Source organism: Saccoglossus kowalevskii, chromosome 21, assembly GCF_978046115.1.
Source record: "Saccoglossus kowalevskii chromosome 21, keSacKowa6.1, whole genome shotgun sequence".
Lineage (NCBI taxonomy): Eukaryota > Metazoa > Hemichordata > Enteropneusta > Harrimaniidae > Saccoglossus > Saccoglossus kowalevskii.
Genome location: NC_140661.1, coordinates 21900288 through 21920393, shown reverse-complemented (window position 1 = coordinate 21920393; position 20106 = coordinate 21900288). Strand labels below are relative to the sequence as shown.

Genomic DNA, 20106 nt, shown 5'->3' with positions numbered 1-20106 from the left:
CAGGCGCAGAGACACGTCTTAACTCTTGAAAACCACATGCAAAACTAAAGACAATAGCCCAACCTAGCCTGCAGTTCACCCCAGCCCAAACAATGATGGAACAAAGGAATCTAACCATGCATTCCCTGGCACATGTGTATGACAAATCAGCGGGGCAGGTTTGCACAACTTAAACTTACATGACAGGCATGATACAAACTGTAGTTGTGCGATTCCTCCCTTTAATAATATTCATGTTTTATTATAATTTGTGCGTGATTGTCGCACTCGTATTACAGACAGAATACAACCCGGGATCAGTTGCGGCTATTTAGAAGCAGGTATGAAAAATCGTGACATTAATTGTAGATTCAAATGGCTGCCCATCTTGAATCGTAATCATGACAGAATTGCATGTGCCTATGAACAATAAAATGTCAGATCTTTGTGTGAAATTGTGAAACTTGATCGAAGAACTTGAAGACATGTTAGTAATAAGAAAATCAAAATGTCGCCATTTTGAACCCAATTCAAAAAATAAAATGATGTACATCACGGTTTCTTTTTGTTTAATTTATATAGCCAGTTTGAACTGAATCCGTAAAATACAATTGACATCTGGTTCCGGAATGGTGAAAATGTACGAATTTCATGCATTTATTTTTACAATGGCTGCCATAAAGTCATCTCGAATCACGACACAAATTGCTGTTCATACGTCCGATACAATGTATTATGTATGTTTTTTTAACGATTTGTGCAACTATGTTCGAGATTCAGGTGGATACGGACGCACGGAGGTTAATCCATAGTTCGATGTCGGATAAAAAACTTAATTCTTTTAGTTTTTTCCCCAAAACCCCCTACCCCCACTGAAACCTAATTGATAAATATTGATCATGGCGTCAGACTACATTAAATACAAATTGATAATCGGACAGTAGTATGGCATAGCAGTTGATTGTAATAATACAGCGGAATATACGTATGCGCAAACTACTATTCTGGGTTCTGCGCATGCTCTAGGTCCATGCCCTGAAATTGACCTCATTCGACGCACATATTTACACTCGGACCAAACCATTTTCTCGTCTTGGATGTTTTTTTGTTTCATTTTCTGTTATTTTTGTCTATGATTGGATAGTAAAAAACGAACTACAAATACTCCAAGGTTTTTTTGACTTAAAAAATAAAATGATTTCTGTAGGATTGAAACCTTTTGAGGTCAAAACCCCCTCCCCACCCCCAAACTAAAGCAAATAAGTTTTTTATCCGAAATCGATCATTTGGTGTCGTCCTTAAATAACTGTCTAAAGTAGACTAAAGCTACAAAACAATGCGATCAATAAATATTGTATGTTGAACAGTAGAACGAATTTTCCCCGACATTTTCAATTTTGTTATATGACTTCCATTCATCTTGTTATTTCGTAATACACCCATCACCATGGCGAAAAGTGATCAATGAGCTGTACACAGGTTAATTAAATTTAATGTGAATCCCTGAAAAGATTACATATTTTAATCGACAGTATATGAATATATATATATATATTTATATCAAAGATGTCATCTTAAAACGACGGGAATGAGCGCTTTGTTATATTCAATTGATTTTCAAAAAGTTTGTAATCATGCTGTAACGATGAAGTGATTGGTCATAAATTCTGTTTAACAATTGCGTTGATCAGCTGACCAAACGAAACATTGTGATGAATCACTTGTGCGATGAATCGCTTGAGCTTCTGTGACAATCTACACACAGCATAACGGTGCATAATATAATTTGAATTCATAATTACAAAAGTAAATAGTTTTTAAACACACATGAGTGATCTGTAATATTACGGAAGAAAGAATTGTCGATTAATTATATTATAGTACATTGACATACTTCATTTCAGCGAATATTTGTCATTATATTCTTATGTATGTCAATAACTGAAAGTTGACAGCACTAGATAATGCTTTGGTTGGAAATGATAATCTGAAAATATTACCGCATCGTACAATTATCATCTTCAGAGAAATATACAATAATAATTATTTGGCACTCTTTAAATACGATAAACACTTTTGCACAAGGCTTTATAAAGGTATTGAACTATATTCATGCTTTAAACAAACAATTTGTTGACGGGCTCACTATAGGCATTTTATAGGCACATCATGCCCGATAATATTCATGATGGCAGTGCGATTATCTACCAAATCATTGGATGTGATTTATAATACTTTGTTACATTAAAGTTAGTGTGCTCGTATTTTCTTACTTCGATGGCAGTAATACTAAATACATTCTGTTAACATGTTTATTCAGGTTGTAACATCACTTTTAGACAGATGACATTTGCTCATTGATATATCATCTGCATATGTCAATAGCAATAAATAATTAAGTAATTTAAGATTAGAAACAGTTTCATAGCTACTCGAACCTTTAAAAGATAGTTTACTTTTGTATTTTATACAGTTATTCTTTTACTAAGTTTACTACAAAACTCGCATTACCGAAAATGGTACAAGGAAATAGGTTTCAATGCATTTCTTTTTAGAAGATGATGCCAAAATCTCCATGTAATAGCGTTTTATATTCCAGTATTCGGCTTGCTTGTGTATTTTATAATTGTTCATGAATGTTCATACTTTAATAACTACCAGGGTTTTGTGTTGTTTCATGTGAAACATTCACACGCTGTTATATACCGTAGGTATGTTCTCTAATAACAACTTCCCAATCATAGTGTACGCCACATAATGAAGCTCATTGTCATGTATACTCCGTTTTCAACGCATACATAGTTTGAGCATTTCAAATCAAATCGACACAAACTCTCAAAACTATTTGATTTCAATGTCTCTCTTGAACTGAGGAATCTAAACGAAGATTAGACCGATATAAAAAGACAAATCATCATTTGCACCTTGGTATTGTATACATGTGTTCAAGCATGTATAAATACAAAAAAAATGTATTGCCTACGAACCTGCATCTATACCTTAAAAACTCTAGAACGATCATTGGAACATAAGTGGAATGCCATAGAATCTACAAATAAACAAATGTGTCAGTATTCATCTGCAGATTTTCAAATATAAGCTAGCTGAAGAATTCGTTTCCCAGGATGCGTCTGTGTCAAAAATCACCGAGCGCTACTAATTATTACATAACGGTTGGTCAGTCTATGTCCAAATAACATATATTCTATCCCGTCTTAATAAACCTAATAGCTGTGGAAGCAATGAAATAATGTCGCATTGCTTAAAAAAAATTACACGACAGAATTTACACTGTAATTATTTCTCGGTAGTGAAGTTTGCAGTGCTTCACTATTTTATCCCAGGAGTTTGTTCATAAATGCAAGACATTTTGTGATTACGATTACGAATATTGCACTTATTTTGTAAACACAGTGCATGAAATAACTATTGCGAGACGATATTCATATAATAATTTCAGTTATTAAGTAATAATAATGTATTTCATGTTGATTACTTTCATTGTATCTTTCATAATATCGATTGGTATAATTTAAATATTTAATGTATATGTGTGTATCATGATGTTTTCCAAAATTGACCATTTAAGTGTTAAGCGAGACAAAACCTGTTTATCGAAAGAACATTTTGGTTTAATAACCTCCATGTAATTGTACAGAATTGCGTGATAAGGCGTACATTTAAGGGTAATCATTTCTGAAGATACTACTTCACACATTTTATAGACCACACAATAATACCATGCTTCATCATTATAAAACAATTTAATAGCATTGTAACAAAATAAAATGACAGGTTCTCGTGAAAAACCCAAACGGATAATACGTCTCTTTAAATGAACATTTGTTATATAAGCGATTACTTATGTCTACAGATCACCGCAATACTACTTCCAGTACCAAGATCTTCCAGTCAGTATACGCAACGAAGAACGATCAACAGGTTAGTACTTAGTTTTATGTAGTGCTACCACATATTTCAGTCTAACTATATTGCAATACGTATGGCAAATCATAGTATTTATTCAGCACACATACTTGCGTTATATAAGGTTAGTCAAGATATAGATGGTTCATCTTGAAGGTGAAAATGTATTTGCCTCTAGTTGACCTGGTAGCCCAGCAGTTGAATGTAGGCAAAATCAATTGCAAATACTAATGAACTCAACTGTACTCCTTGGTCAGCAAAGTTCTATCTAGATCTTGGAATTTGCATAGCGCCGAAAATAGCAAATATTCAAACACCCCACTCCATGTACACAGATGTTATTGTTCATTTTAATTATAGGCGTGGATGAAGGATTAGCCCTTCAATAGTTTTTTGTGTGAGTTCAAAGATAATATATCCATCGATTTAGCTTATTTTTGCGAATGCTTGGTTATCTGCACAACAACTAGACTGTCGACAGTCGGTCGTATCTAAGATAAATCTGTTATTATTAATAAATATTGTGTATAAACGTAATAGGCGTGAATAAATTGCGAACGCCGGAATAGGAAGTATGAAGTGCCGTTAGGCACGGCCGACTGTCCGGTGCCGCAGTTCACTGGCAAGATTTCTTACCTGATCCGGGTACTTTCATATGCAAATGAATAGTCGCCCAGATGTCTATCATTTTATCGTGGCCAATCGTTAAAAGGATCAGGGGTCGCCGGCGACTAGGATCGCCCATGACTTACGCGAAGTTTGTTTTTTCCTGTACTATACGCGATCGCGACACTTTCCACAGCAGTTGAAATTTTGACGCGAGCAACCAACGCATTCAGGGGGTCATTTAGAATAAATGTGCATGCATTATGTTAATATAATTTATTTCGTGACGTCGGCATCAACTATGAATTATTCATATCAACTAGAAACCTGCAGACGGGGGAAGTCTCTCGGGACTAAAATCCCTCGCGTGAAATGGTTCGCATTTCCAATCAAACTCCTATGGCGTTCGAATGTCTAGGAAACACAATTACTTTAGGCCCGAGGACTGTCGACTGTCTACACAACAACGTTCACATTCACGTTACTTCGTTATATATATATATTTAGAAATGGACACACTTGTCATTATTTTGTAGACGCTCACCATTTTGTGTCTATATATTATGCTTGAAAACGACGTTATCACCGAAGTATATTGCTGAAACATTGACACCGAGTATGTCTTTAGCATGCCAATCCACACATGCACATCTATGATAGTATGGCTATATGAATAGTGTTTATTTTGTTTTGTTCATTGATGGATATTTTGTATTTTGTTGTTATGCTATGTACTTGTGATCAGTATTGTCAAAAGCTCAATGTAATTGAATAAATTATAATTTTGTTAGGATTCCTGTAAAATATGCCCATAATTGAAAAATGTGCCACGTATTCATCTAGGAAACGCACCCCACCCGGAAGGGCGCATCGCTTTCATGCGGGAATATTCACATAATGTACATTATTCAATCAAGTCACGCTTTCCAAAATGAACTGTAAAATAGAAGATACAATACAAACTATTTCGTAATACCAGTGACTTATTTTTAGTTTAAGCTATTATATAAGTTTGGTATTTTCCCCCCGATTTGAAGTAAAGTGAAAAAAAAATGTTTCTTAACATATATTTTTTATTTAGTTTCAAGCCATATATGGCTACCTCCATAAAGTAAATATCCGTAGAGAAATCGCATTTATTTTATTATCACTTGTACGCCAGCTGACTGTGATTGCAATCGCATGTGTTTGACATTATTTCCCAATATATGCAGATAAATAAATAAACTGTAGGTTTATCATTATTAACAGCATTGATCTTTGTTTCAGCCGAACAATTGCATTTGACATTATGCGTTTCACAATAACCCTTGTTATGTGCCTGTTGGTGATTGGTCTGGCCTTATCTGACCCTGTTGAAGACAATACCAGTGGAGATATTGAAAAACAGGAAAGAAACATCCAAGAAACTCGTGGTATTGGTAAATGTCGCAAAATCACCGATCCAGATGCACAGCGAGCGTGTATCTGCCAAGAAACTGGCAACAACTGTGGTTATTAACTACCGACACGGAAAATGGAACCCTCGAGGACAAAGAACATCATTTGAACGAAATATAAGTTCAATTCGCCTATCCAAACATAATTGTATTTTAACATAATTGTAATTTTAGCCATTAGTACAACAAATTGGCAATAACCTGCTTTATACAATCGTTATGAATATTAATACCACACTGTTTTTACAATACACGTATCATCAAATCGGTTAATTATAGATAGTTAATTAAATGTGACAAAGCAATAAAATGTTGTAGCTTTAATTTATTTACACTTAGTACAAAAGCCCATAGAAGAATCATGTTAGCCGTTATACAATTATCAAATCTATCTGTCTTTGATTCTGTCATACTCCATGCTATGTGATGCAGCTATTTTCAAATTGTTGAATTAAATATATGTTTGTTTGTTTTTCAATATGACAAACGAAATGGTTGAGGCCGTAAAGTCAGTCTTTGCGAACATCTTGTGACATGGACAGCGAGCAGAAACGGTGGCAACGAGAACTGATCATGTTAATCCCATTCGAATATAGTTTCATTTCATATATTTCATCATTAAATGTAACAGTATTTGCAGACAAATATCTGCTGAAATGACAACGTATTTGTTAAGCGATGCTCCAGTTGATCTATGACGAATCATCGAAAACTTCACATGATCTGACGCATAACATCCGGTATACACAGAATCTACGCTCATGGGGTCCAGTCTCAAATACCGAACACACTGTGCATTTATCTTAGTTCTCTATCAGTTTCCAGTCATGCAACGTGCAAAATTGTGTTTACTTTAACCCACTCTGTCACACTTTCTGATTCCTAACAATATATCTGATAGATGCAGAGTTCATCAACCGATCAACAATATTGACGCGTATTTTGCTTTTCTTCGGACGTTCATTACTTCCAAAGTTCATATTTCTGTGTTTCATCCATTCAAAGATACAACCAGGTGATGGAGATTTCCTTAGTCATCTAAAAACTATATAGGGTGGTTATAAACTTGTTCGTTTACCGGTGACAAAAATCACCACTACTCCAGCAAAGCTTCAAACTATACAGCAATTTGGAGAACAGAAGAAAGGTTGTTTCATGCAAGTGAACAGCGCCGTCTAGTGTTCATTTATTAAATAAGATAGACCCTAAATTATTTATTACTAGGTACATTTCCTTCCTCAAACTGTAAATATGGGTTCTCAGCTAAAAATTATCCACACAAGGCTCGTCCCGTATTCGCTACACACTGCACTCTGTTTATATTCCCGCCATGACTACTGATCTGGTCTTGTCCATGCAGTGACGTATTCGACCACAGCAGGCCACGTTCGCATTGTTCAGTGACAGTGCACTGATCGAGCATGGGTCATGCTGACTCTGGTCACCCGTTAATCATTAATTTATGAAGTAAATACGACTGCGTGCGTAAAGTTAGGATTGCTGAGTCACCATGCATAGACGCTGTTTCAGTACGTGATATTTGCCCTGAATCTGCTGTGTCACTGTACTGAGTGTAAAACGTGTCGTTTTGATATTTAGTTAAGCATATTAGCACAATTGCCTGTTTTTCGAGTTTAATCACTATGACCCGTCCTTGACTCAAAAGTGCAGTGTCAGTGCAAAACCGACGTCAATATAAATGACAATATTAGCAAGAATTAAAGTCTGAATAAGGTGGATGAGATGGTGGACTACAAGACTACTGGCGGTGATCGTCGCGCCGCGCGTGTTCATGTAAATAAACAATGTATTTTACACGCATTGTGTACGTCGCTATGAGTCCCATATCGAACAGGACTTGGCACGACGACTGCCGCCCTTTAACGGACTGTTAGATCTGGGATTTATGTAAACGTCCGAGGCCTGTAGGGTCGATGATATTCACTAGAAACGAGACCATAAACAGGCAACTACCGTTAGCGTCTGAGTCGTCGTACTACAACGAAATAATACTGTACACTTGGTGAGTTCTAGGTGTTTTTTTCTGCAGCCCCTCGCAGGTTGCGTGCTGTCAAAGTGTACGTCTGTTACGTAACTCATTTTGTAGGCAACGACAATGGGTAATGAATGTTGTAGGCGTGCCTGATTCATGTACATAAACTATGCTTTCTGCCATGTTGATGTTTCAGCTAGAAAATAGAACTATATTCAGACATGGTTATCTTCTATTTTTGAATGATTGCAGGACATAATATAGCATGATAACGTATAATGTTATAACTTGCCTCTTACTTACTTTATTTTTAAAAACTTATGTTAAACGTTAATGTGTGCAAACCACCCCTGCAATCTAAAACACATCTCCGTTGTTCTTCACGTTCTGCGTCGTCACTGCTTGTGAAGTTGTAAGGACAATTCTGTCGCTTTTTATCTGCGCAAACAAAAAGCCGATGCTTGAAATATATAAGAGCAATATACCTCACAGTTTGGCATATTTTTATTCATAGCCAGTAAAGCCAGTTTTTGACATTGCATCAAACTATTTTAAACTAAAATCTAAGCTAATTTAAATTTATGGTAGTTCAATCCAATCCATTCTAATTGTTCTAATGAATGGACACACATACTGACACATTCACACATAGTCTTACAAACTAAGGCATTTTCTATATACATCATACCGCGTAACAATAATGAAATACGAAATTATATGATTTTAAACTTCCAGTATATAATTATTTGGAAATATTCATATGATTAAGCAGTTGGTCGCGCAATTGGGTGACATCGAAAGAACATGGTATGTTCGGCATGGTATGTTTGAATCAAAGAAAATATATTGTCACAGTGGTCGTTAATCTAATAGTTTTCAGTTCAACTTTGTCTATTAACGACAAGGTGCGCACTTCATGTAAGATAGTCAATTGATTTGCGATGAGAATTCGTGTATAAAATCTTAATTCTAATATTAGTTTTCCCGATGTATTGTAATTTTGCACTGGTTATATAATAGATGAAAACAGATCGTTTGTTGGCGACCGAAATAATAGTATTTTAATTTTGTATGCGTTTGGTATAGTTTAATCAACTCAGTAAATGGGTGATTTGCTGAGAGTGAGAGCAGAACATATTTTTGCTTAATGTGAATATTGTATTATTACTGTATTATTATTGTATTTTTAACATGAAGGCAACTTTTCAAAACGAGCTTGTACTCGCATGATTTGAAACAATGACTTTTAGATCGACTTGTATGGAATTGTATGGCGGCATCTCTCCACTGAATGAGCTAAGCTGGTGAATTGTGGTAGAAAACAACATGTAGTTTACTATGTACATGAATCAGGAGCGATTGATAGAGGTCATTGGCCCATTTATTGTCTGTTGTCATTATCTACGAAAGTAGTTAAGTAACAAACTGTGACAACACACAACGGTCTGCAGAAATAATACCTAAAACGCGCAAAACGTACATCGTTACTTCATTAAAGTACGCCAACTCAGACGCTTGTGACTGTTAGCAGCCTACTTGGGGGTTTGGGCAGTTGTGCTATTTATGTTGGCCTAATATCAAGATCAAATAAACCTTTTACACTCTGCACAGTGACACAACATATCGCAACAGTACGTGTCAGGCCAGATATGACGACCTACAGTAGCTCAAATGCCTTAGTGTTGGGTATATGCATGATGACTCAGCACTACTCAGCCCACTCATTAATTAATGATTAACAGGTGAACAGAGTCAGCATGACCCTTGCTCGATTTATAGTTGTATGCTAATGTCACTAACCAAAGCGAACGTGACTCGTTTTAGACGAACACGCCACACAAAACCAGAAAAAAACAGTCTTGCTGGGAATATGAACAGAATTGTGTGACGTAGGTACGGAACGGGTCTTGAGAGCTATTTTAGGCCTTCCTGGCAGCTTGCTTATAAATTTTCATTTTTGTTCAGCATAAATATATCTTCACAACTGTCCGACGTGAGGAGGGAAAAAATGTACTTCGGAATAAATACAATAATTGACATAATGCATAATTGTTTTCGTATATAATAAATGAACACTAGATGGCGCTACTCACTCAGGTTCCAACCGCATTCATTTACTTCATTAAATACTGTTGGTCGATTATCACTGGTATTTAACGATATTTATATTGTTTTTAAATGAATGAAACCACGTTTTTGATGAAAATCGTAGTTAATTACATGGTCATAGCATGTGATGTCTGCGATAGACATAACACCTACTGTATTTGCATAAAACACGAAAGCATCACTAAATACTAATATGATGCCGAAACTGAGCGTAGTTTCTTGCCATTCTTCTATTATTAATAACATTATTCTCAAAACAGCATAAAGCTGATATGCTGAAATCACAGTCAGATGGCGTGCACGTGATAATAAAACAAATGTGAGTAATCTGCCGTCATTATTGACTCTACTGGGGCTGCTATCTTTAATACAACTTGAAACTGAATAAAGGTACAAGCTGAGAAACACACACCCCTAACCTGAAGCCTAACCTTAATACTACCACCCTGCAATCCAATACCTATAACTGTACCGAAGCATACAGAGGCACATGCAATTGAAATGGGGTAGGGTCACTAAATTTGAGATGTCGATGAAGGGCCTTACGAAAGTCTTACCTAATATTAAGCCAATTGCTTACAACATCCGACCACATATTGTGTTTGTTTGTTTTTTATGTAGAAAATCTTTTTCATACGAACACCTCATTCCACGAAGAACATATACCACGTTTACGGAGTATTTAAAATAGAAATTATCATTCAACGGACGCCAATCAACGACAACTTTACAGTTAAACGAGATGTCTATATGCAAAGGATGTTTCCACGCAATTGGCTAAATGTTATTTCAACGGATAGCTTGGCTGTCTGTTTCTCAACTTGTCGTTTTGTTTTGCTAGAAGTCATATTCAAGATAAGTGCCCCTTATTATAATAGTAAATATCGGTAAATTAATCACACTTATTTTATCATCACTTATACGCCAGCTGATTGCGGTTGCAACTGTGCTATGTGAATAAAAAACACTTTCCAAATTACTGTACTGCTTTGTTTGTACAGTACTAATGTTAAACAAAAATAAGGCCACGTAATTACATAGTGAACCGCTGGAAACATATATACTGTATTTACAGTAACAAATTTTGTAAAACTATTTGTACACAATAAGCTATATATTGATATATTTGTGTATCTATATTTTCCAATGATTATTGTAAAATCTATAAGGTATATGTGAAGATTCGTAAACACTAATATTATGTTTTTGATTTTATGTTTTATTTCTACAGACTTGGCCACTTCTGATATTGCAAGTGGGTCATAACGAAAACAATTTAAAAATACCAACAACATTTTGGTATAACTATGGAACATTTCAAATAAACATTCAAAATAAAAGTGCAAAAATGATTTTTTTTTCAAAAATAATTTGCAAGGCTGTACATAAATAATGAAAATATATTTTGACTATAAAGGCTGATGTAAAAATGTGTATACAATTTGCTGGTAATAACATTTCCTAAAACAGTAAACACTTAGTTTACTTCAGAATTATAACAACTTTTCAATTGCCAGCGCAGCTAATAGTTTATTTAAGAGATTATTTTGAATTAAAATATTCACACTATATAGGTGCATTTATCTATACGACGTTTTTCTTAAGTTGACAGAAATGAGATGCGTCAATATATTTTAGATGATGGATGGTTGGAGCACAGGAGCCGGCTATTGTATGACAATTTTATGATGGTTTTTGCGGATGTTGTCTTGACATATTTCATGTGAGGGTATTTAAATTTAAATATAAATCACACCCAATGTATTGGTGGTTAATTTCTTCGTCAACGTGACATGATATATATTTGAATTTATTCCACTGGCCGTCAAGAGCAGCCAGCTCAAGAATGCCACTGCTTAAAGACGTGAACATTGTGCTGAATCGTGTCATGAATTATTGACACAAATAATACACCGTTATGATGTGATTATGATTGTAGCTCCTTTGTCGAAAAAAAATCAAATGAAGCATCGTATACTGATTAATGCGGTTATACAAAAACATAAAGAATCCTATCAAAGTGATATACATGGATAGTCTTGAAGCGTAAAAATGTACAGTTGTCATAAACCACATATACCAATCGATGACCGGTTACAGCCCTGTCGATTCAAAAATCGTAATCAGTACTTCATGCATGCAGTACATTAATCACGGATTCGCCTTTGGGATGCACTATAGAATTGCTTGGACAAGAGACCGTCATATCAACACATTTGACAATTTGTCATACTGCGTAACACACCATTTTCATCACGAACAGGCCCGTAGCCAGCACTTTTGAATACGCGGTTCGAAAACAACAATAATATATTTGACGTAAAACGTGTGAATTTTATAATATTCAAAAAGTGTCTTTGAGCTCTGTTACAGACATGTTTTATATTCTCGGTTTTAAATTCAATTGGTTTACTTCGTGTTACGTTGGTAAGTTATTTCACATAACATCTTTGTACTATTTTAAGGCCATTCCCCACCCACAGACAAACTTACCCACACCCTAGATCCACTACGGCAAAATGTTGTACACAAAAAAGACAAGGCTGTACGTATCTTAGCATTATTTTCTAATCATTTTAAGATAGAATGCTACTCACGAGTTTTTTCGCTCTTTGCAGATGTTAGCGCATTTTATGTCGAAATCTGTTTACAATTATTCATTTTAGTATTAGTCAATTTAGTATTATGTAATTTTATTTCTGTACAGGACCTCAGCCCATCGCACAAAATGTAATGCGTAGAAAAGTACATAGCACGTTTTAAAAACAATATAACATCCATGTAAACATGGTACTATTAAAGTTAAGCTGGATTCATATTCATCTCGTCGCTTGAAAACTGTTAAAAGATACAGAGCTAGTTGATATATGGCTTTACAGTTTGTGTTGCGACGAAGTAAGCCCAGACTGTCACTATTTGCATAATTGCATAGGGTTATTGACAAAAGATTAGCCTTTAGATCATTGAAAATGGACATATAAAAACAAAGTGAATTTCATTTTCTACCATGCTAATTTCAAACGTATCACAGCAAAAACTAAAAATGTATTATTCTAACTGTATTGTTGTGTGTCTGCCTAATTCAACATTATGTTTATGGCCAAAACAGCGAAAACTCGTCAGTATATATTTTAGTCTATAATTGCTTGTCAATAAATCTCCCAGGTTATAATACTACTTGATTTTTCCGAAAGTACAAAGCCTGGAGGATTGTAAAATTGAGGCATGCCATTCTGCCGTTTAAGCATGATATAACATGTTTTGGGGTTCCAGCTAATTTTATAATATGAGAGAGATACAACGCTTGAAATAACCACAGCATAATGGCAGCCTTCCACATTCCAAACTAGGAAAGTACAGTGTCGTGTTGTCGTGTCAATCCCGTTCGATCCCCACACTTTACTAACTGAGCTAACACTAGCACAAGACTACCATAACAGTATTGTTTCAGTGTTGTTTTAATATTTAACATCAGGTGCTTGAACGCGATCTTCATTACACCATAGCGGAATCATCGAATAAAAGCTTGCCTATTTATAACATTTTTTTTATTTGCTGCCGCTGTTGAACTAAGACGGCGTAACTTCACGATTGACATTTAAAGCTCGTTTCCACCAAAATGGAGTCTGTTAGTTAGTCAAGTGATTTAAACGATGATAATTATTTTAATTAATACTGTTCGTTTTATTATGTTCTAGTCTACGATCTAATCCACGATTCACTTCCAAAATTTAGGGGGTTTAACCGAACCCCTCGACCCCCCCCCCAAAATAAAAAAAAACTACGGGCCTAATTAATAGCTCTGTGTTCACGTGGTTTCTTTGATATTGGAAATATGGTCCATATTTATGTTTCTGGTCACTACGATCAATGGAGGCACTTATATTTTATTCTGCGTTATTTATTTTCCAACCGTTGTATTTAGATCAATGGTGTATACCACTGTGTATGAAAATCATACTCCTGCAGGGCTGGAATGTCCCAATTGCGATAGTGATGGGTATACAAATTACAGTTTGGCATCCCCATTCACTTCGTATGCATTATTTTGAATTTAATACAAATGTATATAGACCTCTCGACAGCCACAAATATAACATACTTGTGTCTTCAACATTGTTTCTTGAAAATGATTCTGAATGAATGTTGAAGTCTTCTCGTCTTCTCAAGACAAAATCATGAAATCAACCATGTACGAAGCTTCAGATCCACCACATGTGTGTGGGTAATATGTAAACGTGACTCTAACAACCTTGTATATATACAAATGTATATAGACCTCTCGACAGCCACAAATAACATACTTGTGTCTTCAACATTGTTTCTTGAAAATGATTCTGAATGAATGTTGAAGTCTTCTCGTCTTCTCAAGACAAAATCATGAAATCAACCATGTACAAAGCTTCAGATCCACCACATGTGTGTGGGTAATATGTAAACGTGACTCTAACAACCTTGTTACTAATCTTAGCCTTGCTGAACTACTGAATATATTACACTGTATCAAATGCATGGCAGACCTTGGAGAAGATTTGATGTCATGTTTGTCCAAGTCTGAACTGATGCAATACATATATAATTCAGATTGCCGTAAGAAAATTGTATGTAAGCTAATTCTTCAGATAGCTGAAGAAAAGAGCTAGTTCACTCAAATATATTCATTAAAAACGACGGGGCAGTGTTTTTCTATGACAACACTGCGATAAAGACTGACCTTTTTCGACATTGTGAAATTCTTTCGTTTTAATGCAGCAAAATATAGTTTTGTTACCAAGTAAAATCATATTTATTAATTTTAATGTTCATACACAAGTTGTTGAACACACTACGTAGTTTGTAATTTCATTCAGCTTCTTTCAGTCATTATTCAAGACAAATAGAGAATATAGAAAATTATTTATGTGTGCATAGGAAATACATTTCGATATGGATTATTCCTAATATAAATTTCTAAATTATCGTGTCAAAATCATTTTTTCAAGGTTTTTTCTCCAAAACATAAATTTTACAATGTCGAGAACGGAAAGTCTTTATCGTAGTGTTTGACTTGTTATGTACCTTGACATTTGTACGCACGAGCGTAAGTACGAGTGTGTGGTTAACCCAACAGTATTAATGTACTTTCGCAGACGATTGACTCATAACGATAATAAATCGACGTAACTATTGGGGGGTTATTACGCGAGGTTATTCTATCATTTACGCGTGGTATGATAATTTATTTCAATCTTATACTACATTGTAAACGCTTGAAAAGTACAGTTATTTTACACAAGCCAATCAACCAATTTCCAAACATTCAAAAAATAAAATAGTGTTTCGCAATTGATAAACACGGCGATTTTTGCGTTAATTTCTCGTTTGGGTGCAAAGGGTCGGGTTATTGATGTTACCTTGTAGTGAATTACAATAATAGCTTTTTAACACGTGTTGGAAACGAAATAAACACGATGAATGTTAAAATGTGACAGTAATCGATCATGGCAATTACGAAATGCCACGCATTAGCAATATAATTGTCACTAATTCGATTTAATATAACTTATAACATTCGAGGCAACGTTTGAATTATTTGACAATTCAGTGTTTGTGTACCTCTGGGTTTATACGTCCTTAATGTGCACTGTATATAATGCCAGTAGGGCGAAACTTATTGTAAATATACGTTATGTATCGCACTGATGATTTTTAAGAAATTAAATGTGCAACAAAAAAGTGTGCAAATTGATAAGCACAATCATGTCGTTGAAATCGACACATAAACAATCTTTGAATTATACGACAGCAATAGTCTACGCGGTGTGTCATTTCTTTGCCAGTAAAGGCAGTGTCTTGACATTTATAAAGATATTCTAAAAACAATTTAATCTAATATAATCCAGTTCAATCCTATCAAGTGTATTCTAATGAATGGTCACTGACTCGGGCACACACAGACATTACCCCTAAATCCCATATCATCTTTCAATATTGAAAGACATAATAATTTCCGAAGCAATGTTCACTGCATCAAACACCGCTTACAATACATGAATACAAATCACATATAAGAAATAAAAGTTTTCAAAATACTATAAAAATAACTTTACCATTAAAATCTGAATTGAATGAAAAACTGTCTTTTAAACAGATGAGTTTTCAGACTTCTCTAACAAATATTGATATTAATACTGACTGAAGAATGGAGAGTGGAAGTTCATTCCAAAAAAGGATGCATAATTGCAAAAAAGAACGCCAAGCATATGTGTCTTTATGATTTTAAATTAGTTTAGTTTGTGCATATGCACTTCCGATATTTGGAAATACTAAGCGGTCGGTTCACTATAGAACTGGGTCAAGCAATTTAGTGACAGCGATAACCATGGTATGTTCGAAAGTGATAATCAAATCAAAGGAAATATATTGTCAACAAATATAACAGGACCTGTCATAGCTATATGTCGCAAATTGTTGTTAAATACAAGGTTGTATTCACTTCAACTCCTCTTAACTCTTCCCTTTAACGACAGGGTGCACATTTAATGCAAGATACGTCACATCGTCAGTATGTTCACACACTACAACGAAATAAATACTAAATGTCTACATTAATCTATCATTAATGAAATACGAAAATGCATCTTTAATAAATATATGCAAATATCTCCTGGCATTTCCTCTTTCAGCGGGGAATATTACTATCAGACTATATTAGATTTTTTCCCGTATTAAGCAAAACAACGCAAAAAAACGCTCAAGATCAGTAAACAAAATTAAACTGAAACGGCGCATTGTGGTCTTGTTTGAAGTGAAATATCAGTCTTCTATAATCGATGATTCGTTATGGAATATCAGGATGCATTGCATCACGAAAACGTTGTCATTTCAGCATATAATGCATTGTTTGTACAAATTAAATGCCGAAATATATGAAATAAAACTCTATTCGGATGTGAATTACATTATCTGTTGTCATTCTTTCTGATGAAGATAATTTCACAATAAGTCGTTATCCGCGTCACAAGGCGTTCATCATGACTGACTACACGGCCTCATCCATTTCGTTTGTCAAACATATATTTAATTCAACGATTTGAAAATAGCTACATCACATAGCATGGAGTATGACAAAATCAAAGACAGATAGATTTGACATTTGTATAACGGCTAACATGATTCTTCCATGGGTTTTTGTACTAAGTGTAAATAAATTAAAGTTACAACACTTCACTGCTTTGTCACATTTAATTTAACTATCTGCTAGTATTTCTAATTTAGATGATACATGTATTGCAAAACAATGTGTTAATAATATTCATAACGATTGTATACTAGTAAAGCAGGTTATTGCCAATGTGTTGTAATAAAGGTTAGATTACAATTATGCTAAAATACAATTATATTTGAAGACATGAATTGGTTAATTGAATTTAAATATTCCGTTTACATGTTCTTGTTCCTTAGGGTTCCATTCCCTGTGTGTTAATAACCACAATTGTTGCCAGTTTCTTGGCAGATACATGCTCGTTGTGCATCTGGATCGGTGATTTTGCGACATCTACCAATACCACGTGTGTCATGGGTTTTTCCTCCTTGTTCTTCAAGGTTTCCACTGGTGATATCTTCAGATGAGGCCAGACCAATCACCAACAGGCACATAATAAGGGTCATTGTAAAACGCATAATGTCAAATGCAATCGTTCGGCTGAAATAAAGATCGATGTTGTTAATAATGATGATGAACTTAAGAACGTTTTTTTTTCACTTCAAATTCAAAACTTGTATAACATCTTAAACTGATAATAGGTCGCTTGTATTACGAAATAATTGTGATTTCTCATAAGGGACCAGCGCAGGTACATACATACGTATACATAATGTTTTCAGCAATGAAAAGAACAAAATAAACAATATCCATATGGTCATACAATCTTTGAATGCATTCACAAACAACAACGTGTTCAGGGTTGCCTGAAACTGACTATCTTGGAATTGTTTTGTGTAGATTGAAAAGGCGTGGCGCACGAAAGATAAACCCCCTATCGCCACATGTCACCGATCTAGACCTGCATACCTCAAGAAAACACATAGGGGCACCCCTAATTGTTGGCATGTATGATTTCAATATTCCAATATACTTCGGCGATTGGCCACAGATGATATGTCTCTTCTAAGAGAAAAAGCCTAACATTTATCTTTGAAATATGTATATACCAACAAATACCAACACAGTTTTAATAGTATAGCATGGTTCACAGTATGAAAAGCTGCAATGACGTCAATAAAAAACAAAACAGAAATATCCTTGCCATTCATTACTATTTGAAGATTGTATTTTAAAGCAGTTTCCGTGCTATTGTATTTTTTTGTGAACTGACTGAAATGTTACACCCAATAAATTACTTTTAATGTGTGGTAAATTTTCACTTGATTATTTTTTTTAAATGATCAATGTTAGATAACGATACACAACACTTAATGTCCATTCATGTATTTTAAATCTCTTCAAGTACATAGCTAATAGTCATATCTGACGACTGTGAACCCCGACGTAATGGAATATTATAGAAAAAATCGCTCTAATGATATATAGAAGCAGACTGGTGAGCGTCTACAGCATAACAACAAAATGTTTACATCCAGAGAATTCTGACGCAGGTGAAACAAATTGAAAAGTAGGACCATCGCTTCACCGGGGTATTATTAGGCCAACTAGAAATAAAGACATTTTCACCTTCAGGATGAACCATCTATATCCTGAATAACCTTATATAACGCAAGTATGTGTGCTGAATAAATAATATGACTTGCCATACGTATTGCAATATAGTTAGACTGAAATATGTGGTAGCACTACATAAAACTAAGTACTAACCTGTTGATCGTTCTTCTTTGCGTATACTGACTGGAAGGTCTCTGTACTGGAAGTAGTATTGATGATATGTAGACATAAGTAATCCTTTATATAGCATAAGTTCATTTAAAGAGACGTATAATCCGTTTGGGTTTTTTCACGAGAACCTGTCATTTTGTTCTGTTACGATGCTATTAAATTGGTTTATAATGATGAAGCATGGTATTAATGTGTGTTCTATAAAATGTGCGAAGTAGTATCTTCAGAAATAATTACCGTTAAATGTACGCTTTATCACGCAATTCTGTACAATTACATGGCGGTTATTAAACCTTGATATTTCTTTATTAAACCTATTTTGTCTTGCTTGACACTTAAATGGTCAATTTTGGAAAACATCGTGATACACACATATACATTAAATATTTAAATTATTCCAATCGATATTATGAAAGAAACAATGCAAGTAATCAACATGAAATGCATTATAGTAGCTTTAGTTAATGACTGAAATGATTAGTTACAGAAATATCGTCTCCCAATAATTACTTTATTTGCTGTATTTACCATTTAGGAACGTTGCACAATCTCCTGGAGAAAGCATGCAGATGTGAAGCTAAGTGTAAAGTTGTCTACTGGGACATATTTACAGAATATAGTTTGTCGTGAAAAAATATTTCAATCAGATGCGCCATTATTTCATTGCTTCCGAAGCAAAACCGTTTGAGAGATGATAGAATATATGTTATTTTTGCAGAGGCTGGAAACGAGTATGATACGAGTAAAGCAATAATGATACGAGTCGCGCTCGGTGATTTTGACACACAGATGCATTCCGAGGAACGAATCGTCCAGCTTATATATAACAATCTATAGGTTCTATGGTATTCCACTTATGTTTGAATAGTCGTTGTAGAGTTTTTGAGGTATAGATGCAGGTTTGTAGGCAATAAAATTATATTTGTGTTTCTTTTTTATTTATACATGCTTGGTAACTTCGGTACAATTGTTAGCAACACCAAGGTACAAGTGATGATTTGTGATCAGATTCTTCATTAATTTTCCAGAGTGGCATCGAAATCAAATTTTATTTTAAATGTTCATACTATCTATGGATGTGTTTATCTTAAAACGGAATGTACAGTGTGTTTTTTTAATATAACGTTTTCTTTGCAACTTACGATGTCAAAAATGTCATTGTTTGAGTAGGCTTCATTATG

General features: G+C 34.6%; 1 protein-coding gene and 1 long non-coding RNA gene across 2 annotated transcripts; one reads left to right on the top strand and one right to left on the bottom strand.

The window, feature by feature from the left end:
* The first annotated feature begins 3791 nt into the window (after window positions 1-3791).
* On the top strand, window positions 3792-6261 carry LOC144364015 (uncharacterized). The gene is made up of 2 exons (XM_078014277.2): window positions 3792-3921; window positions 5782-6261. Exons 1-2 carry the CDS (start codon window positions 3815-3817, stop codon window positions 6011-6013), a joined length of 339 nt encoding a protein of 112 aa, XP_077870403.1. The 5' UTR covers window positions 3792-3814; the 3' UTR covers window positions 6014-6261.
* Window positions 6262-17091: 10830 nt separating this feature from the next.
* On the bottom strand, window positions 17092-18964 carry LOC144364004 (uncharacterized). Its single transcript, XR_014928006.1, has 2 exons — window positions 18908-18964; window positions 17092-17737 (listed from the first exon to the last, which is right to left on the bottom strand). It is a non-coding gene; the product is annotated as an uncharacterized LOC144364004 (long non-coding RNA).
* Between the last annotated feature and the right edge of the window lie 1142 nt (window positions 18965-20106).